General features: G+C 42.0%; 1 protein-coding gene across 1 annotated transcript; it reads right to left on the minus strand.

The window, feature by feature from the left end:
• Nucleotides 1–3,644: 3,644 nt before the first annotated feature.
• On the minus strand, nt 3,645–16,904 carry NELFCD (negative elongation factor complex member C/D). The gene is given in 15 exon segments (XM_077832354.1): nt 3,645–4,067; nt 4,492–4,621; nt 5,083–5,223; nt 5,443–5,516; nt 5,831–5,964; nt 7,085–7,224; nt 7,772–7,906; nt 8,524–8,689; nt 9,192–9,322; nt 11,673–11,825; nt 13,385–13,492; nt 13,958–14,067; nt 15,471–15,580; nt 15,753–15,868; nt 16,792–16,904. Coding segments are annotated over 15 exon segments (1,749 nt in total). The 5' UTR covers nt 16,858–16,904; the 3' UTR covers nt 3,645–4,032.
• Nucleotides 16,905–17,567: the final 663 nt, after the last annotated feature.

Consider the following 17,567-nt stretch of genomic DNA (forward strand, 5'->3'; position numbering starts at 1 on the left):
GTGCAAGTGGATTGTAAGAGTTTAATGGAATTTGTTTCTCAGCATTAAATTACTGGTACCTATGGCAGCATCTCCTGGCAAGGCACAGACATGGTTTAAACAGAATCTGTATTTTAGTTAAATGCCACTATGAGGTGCCAGTGAAGGATGAGTGGGGGAATAGAGCCACGTTCAATGTCAGTACGTGTATAGGAGTGAACTAAGGATACCCTACAAATGCACAGAAACTGAGTGCCCCATGTCAACAAGGGTCCTGCTCCTGGACTGAGATGCTAATCAACCACAACATATTACATGTGGCAGTATGTAGTGAAGGTCACATTCACCTAGAGCAGAGATTAGGGTCTGCATTTCAGGTGTGCTATAGGGGAGCTACAGCATTCTGTGTTTCATCTTGGCAAGTTAAGGCGAAACTGATCTTCCAATGTCTTAAAACATCTGTAATTTCCAGAGCCAGAGAATGTGCCAAGCTCATACAGCTGTTTTTTTGTTTTAAATAAAAGCTTACTTGTTCACTTGTGACCTACAACTGACAGGCACATTACTCATCTACAGTTGTTTCATTGTGACAGGGGCTTTATTTTACAAATTATTAGCTCCACCACTGTCCCACTGACCTTTAGCACCATTGCTGCTGCTGCTTTGATAAAAGTGATACCAGGTCCAATCTTTACCTTCAATCTCACAGGGAGAAAACTCTCAAACTAGTTGCCTAGCAAAATACAGAGGACAGTCTAGGGGCCTATGATCCATATTAGAACATGCAGCATTGTCTCATAGATATAGTATAGGATGAGGGCCACAAGAGCTACATTTATTCCTAGTTGTGACAGATGTTCTTTGGGAACTTGACCAAATGCCTTTCCTTTAGCTGTCAAAAAAGGATACTAAAACATTAAGGTTGCAAAGTTAGTAGTCTTTCGTTACATGGTTGCAGGTTAGCATAATTCATATATGCAAAGTAAAGGTGCATGGGCAACCTCAGTTCTGCACTGCTGACTCTTGAAAGCTCAACTTTGCACCCTTGCTATTCTTTAAATGTTTTTTTAAGTTAATTTTAGGTTTACTAAAAATCTAAGTTCCACAAGATGGAGCTACAGTGACCCACATGGGTCATCAGCAGAGTTGTCCCTTGAGGTCCACACCACTGACCTTTCACTTGAAGGCCAAAATATGGTTGTAGGGGCAACTTGAATTTTGACATTTCCTAACTCTTGAAAGCTCAGCCTTAAGGTTCTTTTTAACAGTAATGGGGAGGAGTTAGCTATCAGCCTCTGTGAGCCACCACTGGTAGGGGATGAGGTACACTAGCTGACCTTGGATTTCACTGCTATTTGCTGACAGCAGAGTAATGAGATTGAAGAATCCTGGGTACCATTCCAGTTTCTGGAAGGGAGTGTTTTCAAGTAATTATAAACCCTTTTACCATCTGCCCCATTGCAGGGGAGTTAGATTGCTTCCTCCTCACTGCCCAGGCATCAATAGGGGGGAAAAACAGAAATGCAAACAAACATTCTCCCTCCGTTCAGTCTAGTTGCCAGGAGCAGCAATTCCAAAGCAAGTCCTGCTTTGCTGCTACAGGCAGGGAAGGAGCATGCTCAGTACCAATTGAACACTGCTGCCAGCCTCTAACAAACCTCAACTTACCTTGTGCAAACTGAATTTTCAGAGGCCAAATGTGTGGATTTTCAGCAAAGACCATTTGCCTGAGAGCAGGATGATTCCTGCTTCAACACATGGAGGTAGCAGAGCTTCTCAGTGAAACAGTTGTAAGAAGTTTTTCAAACATGGGCAAAACACTCAGCATAGAAAACTGCAACCTGAATGCTTATAATTTGGTAAAGTTTAAACTACTGAAAATAATTTATAATGGAAAGTGTTAGCCACCTTGACAGCTATTTATATAGCAGTCATGTCATGGAGTGAGTTGTGCTAGGCACTGTATGAAAAGAACAAAAGCTTACAATTTAAGTAGAAGACAAGACAAGAGATGGATATAGATGGGGGAGAACAAGGAAACAATACTGGTCATCATGGTAAGCACTAGTCTTGGCATACCAGTGGCCTGGCCATTTTTTGTAGGCATCACAGCAAAGGAGAGTTTTAAGGAGGATAATGAGGTTATTATCCTGATGTTTACAGCAAGCCCCTCCCAACCACGAGCGGCACCAGAGGGCAAAGCATGAAAGTACTTGCTTGGAAAGTTAACAAGAGGACAATGGAGGCCAATCCAAGGCAGGAGTCAATGTCTCAATAACAAATGAGAGACTGTAATAGGGTCGGTATTGGCCATGAAAGGCTTTTAGAGGAAAGACAAACAGATTCTGTTTGGTGAGACAGAGAAGCGGGAGCTTATGGAAGACTGCAAAGAGTTAAAATTGGGTGTCACTTCTACCTATAATACTCCCAGAGGTGCCTGAAGCCTTATATTTTAAATGTTGACAAAGCACTTTGGAATGTTCTAGCACCTTCCATTCAAGAACGAGGAAGCATTATTTATGCAAAAGATTCACCACCTTTAAGCAATGGGCCAGTGTTATGGTAGTAATAACCTAGAGTTGCTGCAGCAGCACTGTCTCTGATTTCTTTTAGGAAGCACTGTCCCCTTTACTCAACTACTACAGATTACAGTCTGATTGAGAGTCCCACTTGTATTGGGAGCATGGGGGGAGAAAAGAAGGTTCTTGCAGTTCTGCAGAAGAGTCCACAAACAATGGCACGTTATCTTGTGTATTAGTGAACCCATGCCTGCAGTATCTCATTACCAGAGATTCATGAACACATTTATAACCCACTTAACTGGCTATTTTGAGGGTTTGGTTTCTTTTTATGAATGTCAATCTAAACAACAATTTTGTGCCGATCATTAGTTACAAGTGCAATTTATCGGGATGAAATTAGGGCATATAGATATTAACATTCCTTAAAATGGCATGGCAAGTTTGGCTTCTCTGTGCCCCCATTTTTTCCCTGCATGCGTTTGTGTGCGAAACAAAAAAACATACCCCAGAGTTAGGTTTTAAAAAGTCAGGCTAACCATATAAAGCATAAAAGAGGTCTCTGTCAAAGTACTGTTTATAAAAATGTAGATTAGAATCTCAGTGGTTTATTTCCACTGCACTTCTCCACACTAAATTAGTAAATGCTAAAGTAATAAAAAAAGCTACATCAAGAAGTGTTTATACATATTCAGATAATTTAGCTACAGTACCAATTGTGACATGGTAATGAAACTTACCAGTAACGTGTAACACATCTACTAAACAAAAAAAAAAAAAAAAAAAAAAAAGAGAGAGAGAGAGAATTCAGAACAAGGCTGCTTACACACAGAATTTGTCTAACAGTACAGAACTAGCCTTGATTATTACAACTCAGTTTGCGTTCCACAACACACGTAGTTTTTCAGAAGGTGATTTTGTAGGATATTCAGAACATTCACCTGTGGAACGCAATGACGAGAAAAAATTATCTTGGGTTCTCTGCAGCACAGGACTAACTGTGTGCTCATCAAACCACAAGATCCAAGCCTGCAGCACTCAGGGTTACAGTCACTACAAAAGTGTCGACGGACAGAGAGTGAGTGAGTGTAAAATGTAATATACACACACACTTTTTTTTTTTGTTTGTTTTACACACACACACACACACACACACACACACACACACACACACACACACACAGAGTAGAAGAAATTTCTATAATCTGTGAAAGTAATAAAAAACATTCCTTGAAATAGGACTATTTCTCATGCTGCTCTTAGGCTGGCAAACTGATTTTTGTAATAAAAATATCCTGAAGTATTAATTCACTTATGGATTGATCCTTTCCCAAAGATGCAATAGAAGACCTCTAGAATACTAAGTTCACAGTTACTGTGCAATATAGATCAGCAAGCATCTCTACACTTCTTCCTTGTTGGCTGCCATTGTATCATCCAACTACAGAACCCTACTGGTGATGGGCATGGCAAAGGAGTGATTGTCCATAACCTCAGTATTCATGGTGCTCTGCATTCTTGTTTTCTCGCTTCCTCAGTTCACCATAATGAAGTTAGATTTACAATGAGCTTAAAGAAAAAAAAAAGATTTAAAAAAATTGTTCAGCACATTGTTTTGGTTATAACTGCTTTCATGTGCAATGTCTGCATTATATAATTGGTTTGTGACAATTCAGTAAGTTAAAATCTAGGAAACAGATTGACCCTTTTTGTTCCGATGCATGAGTGCGCTATGGAGGCAATAGAAAGGGACTTGCACTGCTATACAGCAACCTCTCTAGAAGCACTGGTGAAGGACTTTCAAAGGAAGCCCCATCTAGCCATCCCTGGTTAAAGGAAAATCTCTCCACATGGGTCTTTAAGAGGAAAGGGAAACTGGAATGTACACAACAGTGCCTGTATAATATATTCTGTTAAATGTAATCCCCCTCCCACAAATATCTTCAGAATGTAACAGGTATGTAAGGGAGTGAGGAGTGAACAAACATCTTACCTATGAATTCTGTGACAGGGTCATGTTCACCTTCTGTTTTAATAGTGCCTGCAATGCTTTCATTCTCTAAGATTGGAAGGAAAAGCTGCACAAAGTCTGAAGTATATGGAGGAGCAATCACATCCAGTACCTGAGATGTCAGACAGAGAACTGTGGGTTACTTTTCCAGTTTGGTGATGGGCAGAGACCACTGACTTGTGTTACCCTCCTTCCTTAAATCAAACTGGTGGTATATTACTAATTCACATTTCTTTCACACCACCTCTAGTCTCCTGCCATGCTTTGGCCCTGTACTGCCTCTAGCTTGCTGATGTTGCAAACAAACCTGTTTAAATCACTACAGGAACTCCCGCCCCCTGAAAACAGTATGCCATGTCCTAGTGAGTGTCCAGTGTTAAGTGTATATCTCAGAATCTGATGTGTCTTGAAGTACAGGTATTTGTAAAATCCTCAGTTAGTAATCTCTGCCAATAGTCTAATCCAAACAGATATAAAACCTATATTAAATCTCTTCTGGTTGTGTGCTAGTTGTCCCTTTTCAAAGCAAAAGGAACAAAAAAAGAGCTACATGAATAAAAGTGAGCAGCTGACCTCGGTAACAAAGTATCTAATGAGTGAGATGTCTGTGTCTAGTTTCTCCAGACACTTGCGGATATAACCAACGACAGGTAGGACATATCCCCGACTGAGTAAGTGAACCATTCTGTCCAAAAGGGTTTTCTTCAATTCCAGCTGAAAAGATAAGAGGCGAAAAAAACATGCATATGAATCAGAATCATCTAAAAAAAGGTGTTATTGTTCATCCTTATCAATTCAGTCTGTCAAGTAACTTTTTATGATGACATAATATTCTTGAAGCAAGTTCCACTGGGAATGATGGGGCAGCAAGATCAGATACCTGTTAGACTCATGACAAGGAGCAACATAAAGAACAAATCCTTTAAGTATCACCTGTTCCATGACATCAAGCTGGGAGTGTTCCGTTTCAAAGAGCTTTACAAGAAGTTGCAGAACTTGGGTTTCTACTTTAAAAGACAGTTATTCAAGCAGGCTTACCCTTATTTTCAGTTATTGATCCACTGCTCAATACAGAATTCTTCAGGACTGAATGTATATAACTGCCATTCATCCCTCTGGGGGCTAGAGTTGCCAACTCAGTGGGACTTGCTCCAGGAAATCCCATCTCATTGTACCAAGCAGTTAACTCGGGGTGCTGAAATGGATTCGTAACAGTAAACTGACTGATGTAATCCAGTGTGTGACTTCAATGGACTTTGGATCAGGCCCTTAGTTCCACTCACAAACCTAAAAATTGCCATTACCATCACCATTCAGTAACATATCCATTATGGTCTTACCTCATCTAGTAATGCCAGATGCACTGGAGTGTGATCAGTCTGAAGCTGAAAATATCGTGGTTCTGACACTGTCCAGTCCACCCACTTTAATACACCCATTGCCACCACAGGAAACCTAAATAGAATAAGCTCCATTACACAAACTGATTTAAATATTCAATCCTAAAGTGTGTTCTTAGTCTTGCCTACAAATCAGCTGAAAGTTTCATATTTAACTTAGATTAGAATTAATTCTCAGAGAGGAAAAGAAATACTCTTCCTGCTACCAGCATGTTCAGAACAGGCTCCACTGATAAAGTAAAAGGAGATGCTCAGCCTAGAGAAATTTTTTTTCCCTTCACAAGAATGCTCCCGTAGCAGAGAATGGTATGTCCCATACACCGTGGGCAAGATGATCTCGCTCCATATAATCTACTGTAAGGCTGAGCAGGCCCAAGAATTTTCCAGTCAGATTACTCAACATCAGCTGTCTCAGACTTGGGGGAGGGTGGGGATTGGGGGGACTGTGGTGTGTGTGAAAGGAAAGATTTGTGCTGAGAAAGATTCATTAGGTAGGAAAAAGTGACTCCGATGTGACTCATCTCCTTCCAACTGTACAAATGCACAGTCTTCTACAGTACAGAAGATTTCAGTTTGGGGAACTGAGTAATAAGATGGAGGTAGACCAAGCCGCCTTGATTACAGACTGATCCAGATGAGGTATATTTGGAGCCTCAATGTCGCTTATACCCTTGCAAATATGGCCATGAGAGATCTTTCACATATATGCTCAGAATGATGATACTCCTAATATTGCCCACAAGGAAGCAACTGCTCCGGACGAGTGAGCTGTGAATAGAAATGGAAATAGCTTCCCAGTTCAACATTCCCAGAAAAGGTCTTTTTAGACCTAGTTATCTATCCAGAACACAGCAATTATATCACGACTTATTACTGAAAAATACACCTCCCCATGAACAGCAATTTTGAAGACGGAAGGAGTTTCACAGAAATACTACATGTTCTCCCAAGGGCTGCAGCGCAGCTACATTACATAATACAGAAAAGAAAGAGAAGCAAGAAAAAACAGAAGTCAACACCTAAATAACAATCCTCTGAAGCCAGTGATGTGTAGCATTATGAAATACAAAACAGAGCTAGCTGCAGCTTGCACTATTTGCTTCTTTTTATTACTATGTAAACTGTAGTTTGTTAACAGAAAGGAGTTTCAGCTCAGGAATAGACTTTCTACCTACCTGATGCACTGATAGAGGGTGCTCAGCTCTGCAACCAGCTCTGAAGCTCCTTTGTTCTCATTGCAGCACAGATTGTGAACAGTTTCAACAGCTTTCGAAGTTGATTTCAGCTCGTCTTTGTTTATGCTCACTCTCTTGTTCTGAAAATATTTCAGAATTAAGCTCTGAATGCAAGAGTTGTGAATTTTACAGGAAATTGTTGGCTGTTTAGGGAAAGAATTATTATATGACACGTCTCACACAGCTTTACCTTTCACAATGCTGAAATCTGTATATAAATTTGTAAAGTAACCGAAGTATAGATGAGCGTAAAGTACTATGAATGTTTATCTTGTATTATTAAAAGGTCTATTTTCATAATTTTAAATTAAATTCATTTGCTTCTAAAAGGAGAGTTCAGATTTTCTAGCACAGCACAGACCACTGCAATTGCTACTCTAAGATACAATGGCAAAAACCCCCAAACATCTAATTCCAAACGTTTGCTCTACTGGCCTAATCTATAGAAGACCTGGAGTTCCCATTTTTTTCAGTTGGAGCTGAGGGTCTTTAATTCCTCTGAAAAATCAGGTGCACACAGTTTTAGTCTAAGCAATGATGGACCTTAAACAACAAGCCTGGATTTTCCTTAAGTATACTTACATTAATGCATTAACTTTAACTTCTGCACAAAGAATCTGATATTACCTTTTTCCATGTCTCCACTACACTGGCTGCATATGCTAATATGTGGATATACTTGTGTTTATGGTCCTGATTGATCTTAGCACCTGGCTTAAATAGTGACTGCATGAAAAGGTCCAGAAAGGCGGGTACTCGAATCTGTGAAGGAAACACAGGGTTTCATTAGTGCAACAGATTAAAAAGCACCAAATAAATAATATCTGCATCTTATGTACACACACAGAATAGGGTACAATAATGCATTAGCTGCTGAGTGACAGACCAGATGGTTTAATGGGTCATATTTTTAAAGGGGCTCAAATCAAAGTGCTGGCACAAAGTGGAGAGTACAATGAGTAGCACAGACAATATTATTTAGAGATCTAAATTTTCCTGTTTATTACTTGAACTCCACACATAATCATGTATTTAGAAATCTAAACAGGATCATTTGCACCTGTAATTAACTTTGGGGACACTTTTTAAAATTTGACCTAATAGATCTTTTCCATATTCAACTTCTGGAAAATGTTGTAAAAGCATTCATAATTAGATGCTACAAGTAGCATGATCACATTTCTGTATCCCTTAATGAGAGGACTCTCCATAATGAGTAACTGAGTGCTAGCAAGCGGCAGCACTTATTACTATCTCTTATTTTGGTGTTTGTACAGCACCTTGCGCGATGGGGCCTGAAGCCCTGATTAAGGCCTTGAGATACTTATGTCACAGAAATAAAAAGAAAAACTTAACAGTATAAAGAGGTAACTACAAACCAGTTCTACTGGAGGTGGGTCCATGCTTGTAAACATTTTGAACAGGACTGTGATGTCCGCTGGATTCAGTGCTCCTTTGGATAACATGGCACCAAGTGCTTGACATGCTCGAGGGTAGGAGGCTGCAGTACCCAGGGCTAGAGTGATCTGACTAGCATCGTGGCCTCTTGGTAAAGAGCAAGACACACATGGGCATTATATTTTTCTTATAAAGAAATGGAAACATGTTAATTTTAGCCTCAGAAACATACAGATAGAATAATCAGTGTTTGTCAGCTAGTGTGCAGAAGACAGCCTTAAAGACTGAACCCTTTCCTCAGTGAGATAATACCTATGTGGCTAAAGCAGGAAATAAAAGATTTGCATAGGATATTTTAACAAGTTTTTACACAATCAGAAAATCAACATTAATTAATTCTTTCATAATTGCTACTTCAGGTATCCCAAACTGGAAAAAGGGCTCGTTTGTTGCTCTGTAGATAGTTGTTTATTGACCACACCTGAGCAGCTCTCTTACTGTGCAGCTTTATCCTACTACGAGCAGGATGAAGAAATTTAGGAATTCTCTTTCTCAATCAAGAATGGGTAAAGCTGACATTTTGTGATTTACCATACTTTTACCACTGAAAATCTGCTCATGTGAGAAAGACAAATTAACAAGGACTTACTTCTCATGAGCAAATCGCTGAACCTCCTGAGCAATCCTGTGCACAGCAGACCCACCTTGCTCTTCTTGGGCTAATATGGACATCATGGATTGAGCAAAGAGATATGTGTGTTCTCCATGGCAAACCATTTTCTGTGAACACATTCAGGAAGAGGTTATTGGCCAGTCTGAAAAATCTGGGTCACCCTTCAACAAATATATTGCCTTAATAGCAGCAGCAAGGTTAGTTATGGTGCTGTCCAGGTTTGGGCCCCACACTACAAGAAGGATGTGGAAAAATTGGAAAGTGTCCAGCAGAGAGCAACAAAAATGATTAGGGGACTGGAACACATGATTTATGAGGAGAGGCTGAGGGAACTGGGATTGTTTAGTCTGCAGAAGAGAAGAATGAGGGGGGATTTGATAGCTGCTTTCAACTACCTGAAAGCGGATTCCAAAGAGGATGGATCTAGACTGTTCTCAATGGTAGCAGATGACGGAACAAGCAGTAATGGTCTCAAGTTGCAGTAGGGAAGGTTTAGGTTGGATATTAGGAAAAACTTTTTCACTAGGAGGGTGGTGAAGCACTGGAATGTGTTACCTAGGGAGTTGGTGGAACCTCCTTCCTCCGAGGTTTTTAAGGTCAGGCTTGACAAAGTCCTGGCTGGGATGATTTAGTTGGGGATTGGTCCTGCTTTGAGCAGGGGGTTGGACTAGATGACCTCCTGAGGTCCCTTCCAACCCTGATATTCTATGATTCTAAATAACTGAGTAAGCTATAATGTAAATGGAAAGGTGATACCATAGAAAATCCAGTGCAGAATGACATCCTTGTATGTGATGCTATTCCAGAACAAGCTAGATCTAGAGATCCTGCTTCACTTTACTACCCAACATAAAAGGCTTCTTGGAATTCTCTCTTCTGCACCCAACTGTCAGATCTCATGGTTTTCCAGTATTTCTCTCACTAAATTTAGAGAATTTATTAGCATTAAGCTATCCAAACCTCACTACAATATTTAACAGAAAAGAACACGCACTTGTCACAATTCAGGGCAACTGCACCTGTATTTCCCCTCAGTGGTACACCAACGGTACCCACCCTCAGACACCCCGCTCCGCATCTGTTGCCTTTCTTGGATGGACACACATTTCTCAATACCCCAGTCAGAAGGGATACCCAGGCTGCACAAGGGTATTCCCTTGACTTTACTTTTAATTCCCAGCACAGAAAGGTTGCCCTAGGACACCTGCTTGCTTTCTCTTCAGGACAGAGAACAGTATCATTGCTTGAGATATAAGTTACCGCACAGTTATTTCTAAGCAAGCCTACTTTATTCTTAAGAGGAAACCTATTAAAAACAATAAAAGGCACATGCTAATAAGCTTACCAGAGTTCATCCCAACTCTCACATAGGCTTTGGCAAGTGCAGTCTTTTAATACCCCCATCCCAGGGGCATCCTTGTGGTTACAAGTTCATCAGAGCTTCAGCTCAGAACAAGCACACAGTCTTATGAGGCCCCAGTAAGCCAAGTCCTTCCAATCCTCCCCTAAGCACTGGGATCCTCCATGAACCAGGGGTCCTGTCCATTTGCTGGAACAGGAAGAAGGCCCTGAGGCAGATTAAACCCCAGGGTTTTATCCAGAAGTATTTCCTTTGTCCGTTGGTCCCTGAAGAATCCAATTTGAACTAGTATATTTATTTCTCTGCCTGAGGGTGACTTCAAAGGGTCGATAATGGAGGAAGTATATTAGCCCCGCTCCTTACTAGAGAAGGTACATACAATGCCACAATACAAACACAACTGCATTTTTACTACAATGTTCCCAAAGGTGTTAACCCTAATGAATGAGGGTTAATTTAGTAACAGAGCATCAGCAGCAAATTCCCAGTCCCAGACTTTCCCCCAGAAACGTGCATCTTTTATTGCCCAGTCCTCTCCTGGACAACACAAATTCATATAATATTAATAGAAAATGATATGCACAAATCCTGTTATCTCAAATGGAATTTCCCCAAACACTTCAATCCAAGCACACTGTTGGATGCTGAGGAACTTCCAAGAGTTGCTGCCTTGAGGTCCTGCATCATAACCAACATTCTTCTGGGTCTAGATTTTCTAGACCACTACAATTATGCCAGGACTGATACCCCGCTGTGAACTGATAGCATGTGTCAATCAGGACACTGGTGATACTGCTGAAAGCATAATGGGCTCTAAAATTCCTGCTAGACTTCTACACCTTCAAAATTATTCAGATTAATGAACCTCAAAACATGTCATCTCAGCAGCCCATACAACCCCTGGTAGTCACGACTCTGAACAATATAAAAGTTATTTTTGATGCATAACTCTTGGTGTACATTTTTTTCTGTGGGCCCATAAACAAGACTGCATAACCATTTCACAACATTCTGAAGATACACTGAAGTTTCTACACCTCCCTTATCGCTAGGGAAGAGGTGAGATTCCTTTTGACAAAAGGTAAAATGACACTTACTGCAAACTCTGGGAGGTTCTTCTCAAGGTTTTCTTCCCCTCCATCTAAAATTGTAGCCAGAGAAGTTCGTAGCACTCGAGAAAAGACTTCTAATTGCTGACATGCTGTTGATACACTGGTTATTTCCCCTTGATAACCAGCATCAGATATAAGCTATAACAACAAACAACACTTAAAATGATTTTGGTATCTCAGCACATCTTAGCAAGATTGGATGAAACTACATTGCACAGAATGTTAAAAGAGTCTCTGCATACACTCCATGGAATCCAGGTAATACAAATAAATAATAGTCAGCATCTAGACACAGACTGAAAAATATGATAACAGGACAGGTGGATAAACCCAGGTCATAACATGGGGAGGAATAGCTCAGGGGTTTGAGCATTGGTCTGCTAAACCCAGGGTTGTGAGTTCAATCCCTGAGGGGGCCATTTAAGGATTTGGGGCAAAAATAAGGGAGGATACTTGGTCCTGCTGTGAAAGCAGGGGACTAGACTCAATGACCTTTCAAGGTCCCTTCCAGCTCTATGAGATAGGTATATCTCCATTTATTAGTGGGGATCAGTGGTTTGAGCAACCCTTCTAAACCCAGGGTTGTGAATATATCTCCATTTATTAGTGGGGATCAGTGGTTTGAGCAACCCTTCTAAACCCAGGGTTGTGAATTCAATCCTTGAGAGGGCCATTCGGGACAAAATTGGGGACTGGTCCCCCTTTGAGCAGGGGGTTGGACTAGATGACCTCCTGAGGTCCCTTTCAACCCTGATATTCTAGGATAACACATTCCTGTACTTTCTGGAAAAAAGAAAAAAAAGAAAAAACCTCTAGGACATAATATAAAACAATGCATTTCCATTCCCTCTCAGTGAAAGGTTTTGCTAATGTCATAAATTGTTAAAGCAAAGTTAAAGCAGTTCACATAAAATATAAGATTCACCTGTGAACTGAATTAAGCTTCCTAATTAAGTGTTCTCATTGCTATCTGGGACCATTAAGTTACCTGCAAAACCTTACACAAAACAAGTTTACGAAGCAGTTAGTCTCCTGGATCTCTTACGTGCACACAGGCAAGCCAGGAGACTATCTACTTCTTGACACACTACCAAAAAAAGATTAACCATCGGTCAGCTGTTCTATAACCTACACGAAATGGGTTGGTGGTCAGTCTCCCTTTACATCACAAAAATACACCGTAACAGTTGGCATCCTTGCAAGTGGTTTAAAGGAGGCAATCAAGAATGGGTCCCCTGACAGTGAGGTACACTATGGTGAAGCCTGTACTGAGGACATCTGTACAAATACTTGCTCTTCATGTAACCAGAATGCTATAGATTTCAGTACATTATATTTCACAAACACCAAACTCACTTTAAAGAAGCCTTACCACATGGCAGTCATAATGAGAATGGTTTAGACTGCCTACAAATGAAATGTAACAATTTACTATTAAAATCCACACATATAGATTACTGTCTTTGATCCTTGATTTAGCTATGTCAAACTAAAAGAAAAATATTTCCAAGATGCAGTCTGCAACATTCTTCCCATAGAAAATAAACTCTTAAAATGCACAGAGTTAACAATACGATAAATAGTATTAATATGAATGCCCAAGAGATTGGGAAAGGTTACAGTTGGCATGATTGGCGGAAGAATTAGCTTATTACTGAAACAATGATTTCTGTTTATTAGACTCCAGTATTGATTACCTTAACAGTAAAATTAAGCATCAGGCAGTCTGGATGGGCTTCCGCAAGTTTGTAAAAAAGATCTCTCCATGTAGGATGTGCTATCATTTGCTCAAGCCAGGCTGGAGTCTGCAAAAATTACAAAGACAGAAAGAAACACTGCTGTACAGTGCCATAAAAAAACTGAATTCATACACATTTATATAATCCAACAGATTCCACTTCTTTAGCTTATCCAGAGTAAAATTTTTACATGCATTATTTCAAGAGTCTTGAAAGAGAAATAGCTAACTGGAACCTTGTAACAAAATAATATGTATTCAGCACTGAGCAGTTTCCACTGTCTAAGTGAACCTATAGGGCTGCTTATATATGTAGAGTAATTTTAACAGAGGGCTAGTTTTAGAAAAGTATTAAAGAGGAATCTACAGCTTCCTTCCCCAGTATTTGAATCCAAGGGCCATATTTACCTTGGTCTAAAGAGATACAACCTCATAAAGATGAGCTCAGAGACATTATGTCCAACTATTGCAATCCTGAGTCTGGCCACTGAGCAGCTGGTCTGTACTTGGCCATGTGTATTCTATGCATTACCTCGCCTTCCTCTGTAAAGATGGAATCTGCTTTCCGAGGGTCAAAGTGTTTGATAAGTAAACTTTTCAAGTGATTTTCTACAGTTTCCTGAACCTGCACCGGCTCAACACCTGCAAGGAAGGAAATGTCACTGGGTGGAATCTGAACTGTCAGAGTAGTAGCAACTCCTTGAAGTTTCTCATTGCTATTAGAATAATAGAACAGAAGTCATCTAACAAATTAACTAAGAGGCAAAAAGGGAGACAGTATTCAAAACTCAAAATAGGAATATCAAGCAATATTAGATCAGATTTGAAGGATTTCTCTTTCCTAAACACAGATCTACCAACTGTATTGCACAGACACACACATGTGCAGGTTACACTAATCCTTTTCTCAACTTGTCTTCTCCACTCATGTGAGCAAGCTGGGCACTGACATTTACAAGACACCTAAATAGGCTGATAAGTACATTTCAATATCTTGTCTGTTCACAAGAAAACATGGAGAATAGAGAGTGAACCTACATGGCTACGAACTAAAAGACAGCTGCTTCCCATATGATAGGTTCAAATACACACCCACCAGCCTCCAAGTCTCCTTTTGAATAACGTGTAATGAAGTAACCAGTATCTGTAATGTGATGGCAGTGATTTAAGACATTTCCAACAGTGTGCATATATGCTTTTCATACTAGTTACATTTGAACCTACCAAGATGTAGATTTCACCTCTTCATTACACCATGGCAAAGATCCAGCAAAATTTACACTGTGAACTTGCCCCTTAAGCGGCAGAGCTGCAGAGATCCCAGAAGGTATGGCAGTAAAGAATTTCATTCTCAATCAGTACTTTTGAAAACTGCATTTACAAAACTGTATATTTAACTGATCCACAAGAAGCAGGCTACAACTAAAATGTAGTTAAATCAACATTAATTATGTTATGCTATAATAAGACGTTAGGTATTTCTAGAGTATCTATCACAACACTACCTAAACACTATTCTCTTCACATGGGATTAAAATAATAGACAATAGCTCCTTTCATACTACAATTTTAGTATTTTTAGTGTTCATCACCACTCATCCCTTGGGTACAATTGTGTTCTATTAGACAGCTGCCACATCACTACACAAAAGTGGAACTAAAAATATTCCCATCAGGTATATCGGGATTAAAGGCAAAAAAAATGAATTTAGTCATATATTTCGGTATAGAATGGCAACTTGGACATCATCCAACTTTTGGGTATGATCAATGTTATCATAGAATCATAGAATATCAGGGTTGGAAGGGACCTCAGGAGGTCATCTAGTCCAACCCCCTGCTCAAAGCAGGACTAATCCCCCATAGTTGCCCCAGATCCCTAAATGGCCCCCTCAAAGATTGAACTCACAAACCTGGGTTTAGCAGGCCAATGCTCAAACCACTGAGCTATCCCTCCCCGCCCCATATCTGCCAACAGTTCAGAGATTTCTGATGTATAAAGAAAAACTACAGCCACAGGACAATGGTAGGCCACTATAGCATACCTGTTTGAATGAGCCACTCTGCCAGTAGATTTACAGTTTGTGCCACTGCAGTATAATTCTCTGACAGCAGTTGGATAACATTCTCTGGAGAGCCACCTGCCTGGAAATACCTGACACAGGGTTAAAAAAAAAAAAAAAAGCAGTTATTTCAAAACTAACTTAAGAAACAAAAAACACCCCACCCCTATGTAAAGGCAAAACAATGCACTCAGGTATCATTTTCACACACTTTCTCTTACATGCAACATATTATCATTACCTATCAAAATCTTTCACACTCACCTTTTCAGTGTGTTAAATATAGAGGGTTCCATTATATAATCTCGAGTGGAAAATTTATGCAAACATTCTTGCTGGACTTCAGCATCATCTTCTCCTTCTCCATACTCATCATCCTGCTGTTTACAAACACAGAGTCAGAGCAGTTATTTCTCTTTTACATTTGTTTTTTTCTACTGTGCTAGTTACATTTTAAATAGCTTGCTCGTTGCCCATAAAGGTGCACATACACCATGATCTCCTACAGCAAATGCCTTCTACAGTAGAAAGCACAAGCTCTTAACAGAATTTACTTCAACACCTAACTGCATTTAGGGAAAAAATGTATTTTTAGGGTGGAAAATGTATTTTTAGGAAAGCGAGCACAATCAAACCTTAAATACAAATAATACTGCAATTGTAGAATCAGGGCATTAAATGATAAATCTCTTGGCGCAAGACATGTCTCTTTCCTTTATACTTTTTCAGCATCAACTGTGAAAAAATCCAGGCATCAGAAGCAGCCATAAAGAATAGGATTTTTTAAAATATACCCCACATTTACAGTATTTGCCATGTGAAGGGGGACTGGCAGGGTCTAAAGATCAGCCATGATTGCCAGGAACTCATCCCAAAAAGGACAGGGGCTCAGGAGGGCACAGGTTTTGATATCACAGGGGAAACCACAGTTATTTTAAATACTGAGGAAACATTTTTTATTACTCCTGACAATCACAGAGGGGAACCCCTGTGCCCCCTCTGACCATGCCAATGGCTCAGCGAGTAGGAAGCAGGCAGGCAGACACTTGGGGCGCACCGAGGACACTACAACCCACCCTCAGCAGGGCAAGAGGAGAGAGGCTGTGCTGCTTTGTGCAAGAGACGCTGTTTTGGTGATGGCGCAGCGGGGACAGGACAAGGGGAGAGTCAGCCTCTCGGAATACCCCGGTATGAAGTGGGGGGGGGGGGAGTGGAGCCCCCTAGCCAATATTCCCGCCTCTGCTCCCCCTCCAGAAGGGACCTCCAGCCATAACCCCTCAGCCAGGCCCCCCCCGCCTCTCACCGCCCCTCCATCCGCATCGTCCCCCCACTCCGCCGCGCTGCCGCTGAAGTAGTCAGTGTCCTCCATTGGCTCCTTCCGCTGCGAGCCTCCGACCGAAACACCCGCCCCCCAGCCCGGCTCGGCCGGCGGAACCAGGCCAGGCCCAGGGGGAGGGATCCCTGGGGGGCGGGGAGCCGCATGTGACGGCGGGGGCGGGTCTCGACCGAGGGGGGGGGGGCGGCTGGGCGGGGAAGAAACTGAGCAGGGCCTGGCCGCGTGGGCTGAGGCGGGCGTGCCCGGGGCCGCGCGCGTGCGGGAGGGGCGGGCCCGGGGCCGCGCTGCGCGGCCGTGGGGAAGGCTCCTCGGCGCGGCGGGGTCACGGTGCTAGGGTCTCTCCGAGTCGCGCGTGCCCGCCGCCCCGGCGGGAAAGAAGGGGCCCCTCGCTGCCCAGGGCGGCGCCTTCCGCAGCCCCTGCTGAAAAGGGGCAGCGAGCGGGGCGCTCCCTGCGTCACGCCGGGCCGGAAAGCTGCCGCCACACGGCGGCGCGCCACCCCCGGGTGTCGCGGGGGCCGGGGCCCACCCCGATTTGCTTTTCCGTGCAGGACGGAGCCCCGCGCGGGGGGGGGACGGAGACTCCATCGCCGCCCGAGCCGGTTCCCAGCCGCCCTGGAGCGCGCGACTTACCTCAGACCCGCAGCCGCCGAGCCCGCGGGCAGGTCGGCCGGGCACGGCCCGGGTGTCCGTGGTTGGTCCTGGAGGCAGATGATCTCGCTGCAAATTTCAGAGCATTTCCCCTG

This window comes from Eretmochelys imbricata, chromosome 13, assembly GCF_965152235.1.
Source record: "Eretmochelys imbricata isolate rEreImb1 chromosome 13, rEreImb1.hap1, whole genome shotgun sequence".
NCBI lineage: Eukaryota > Metazoa > Chordata > Testudines > Cheloniidae > Eretmochelys > Eretmochelys imbricata.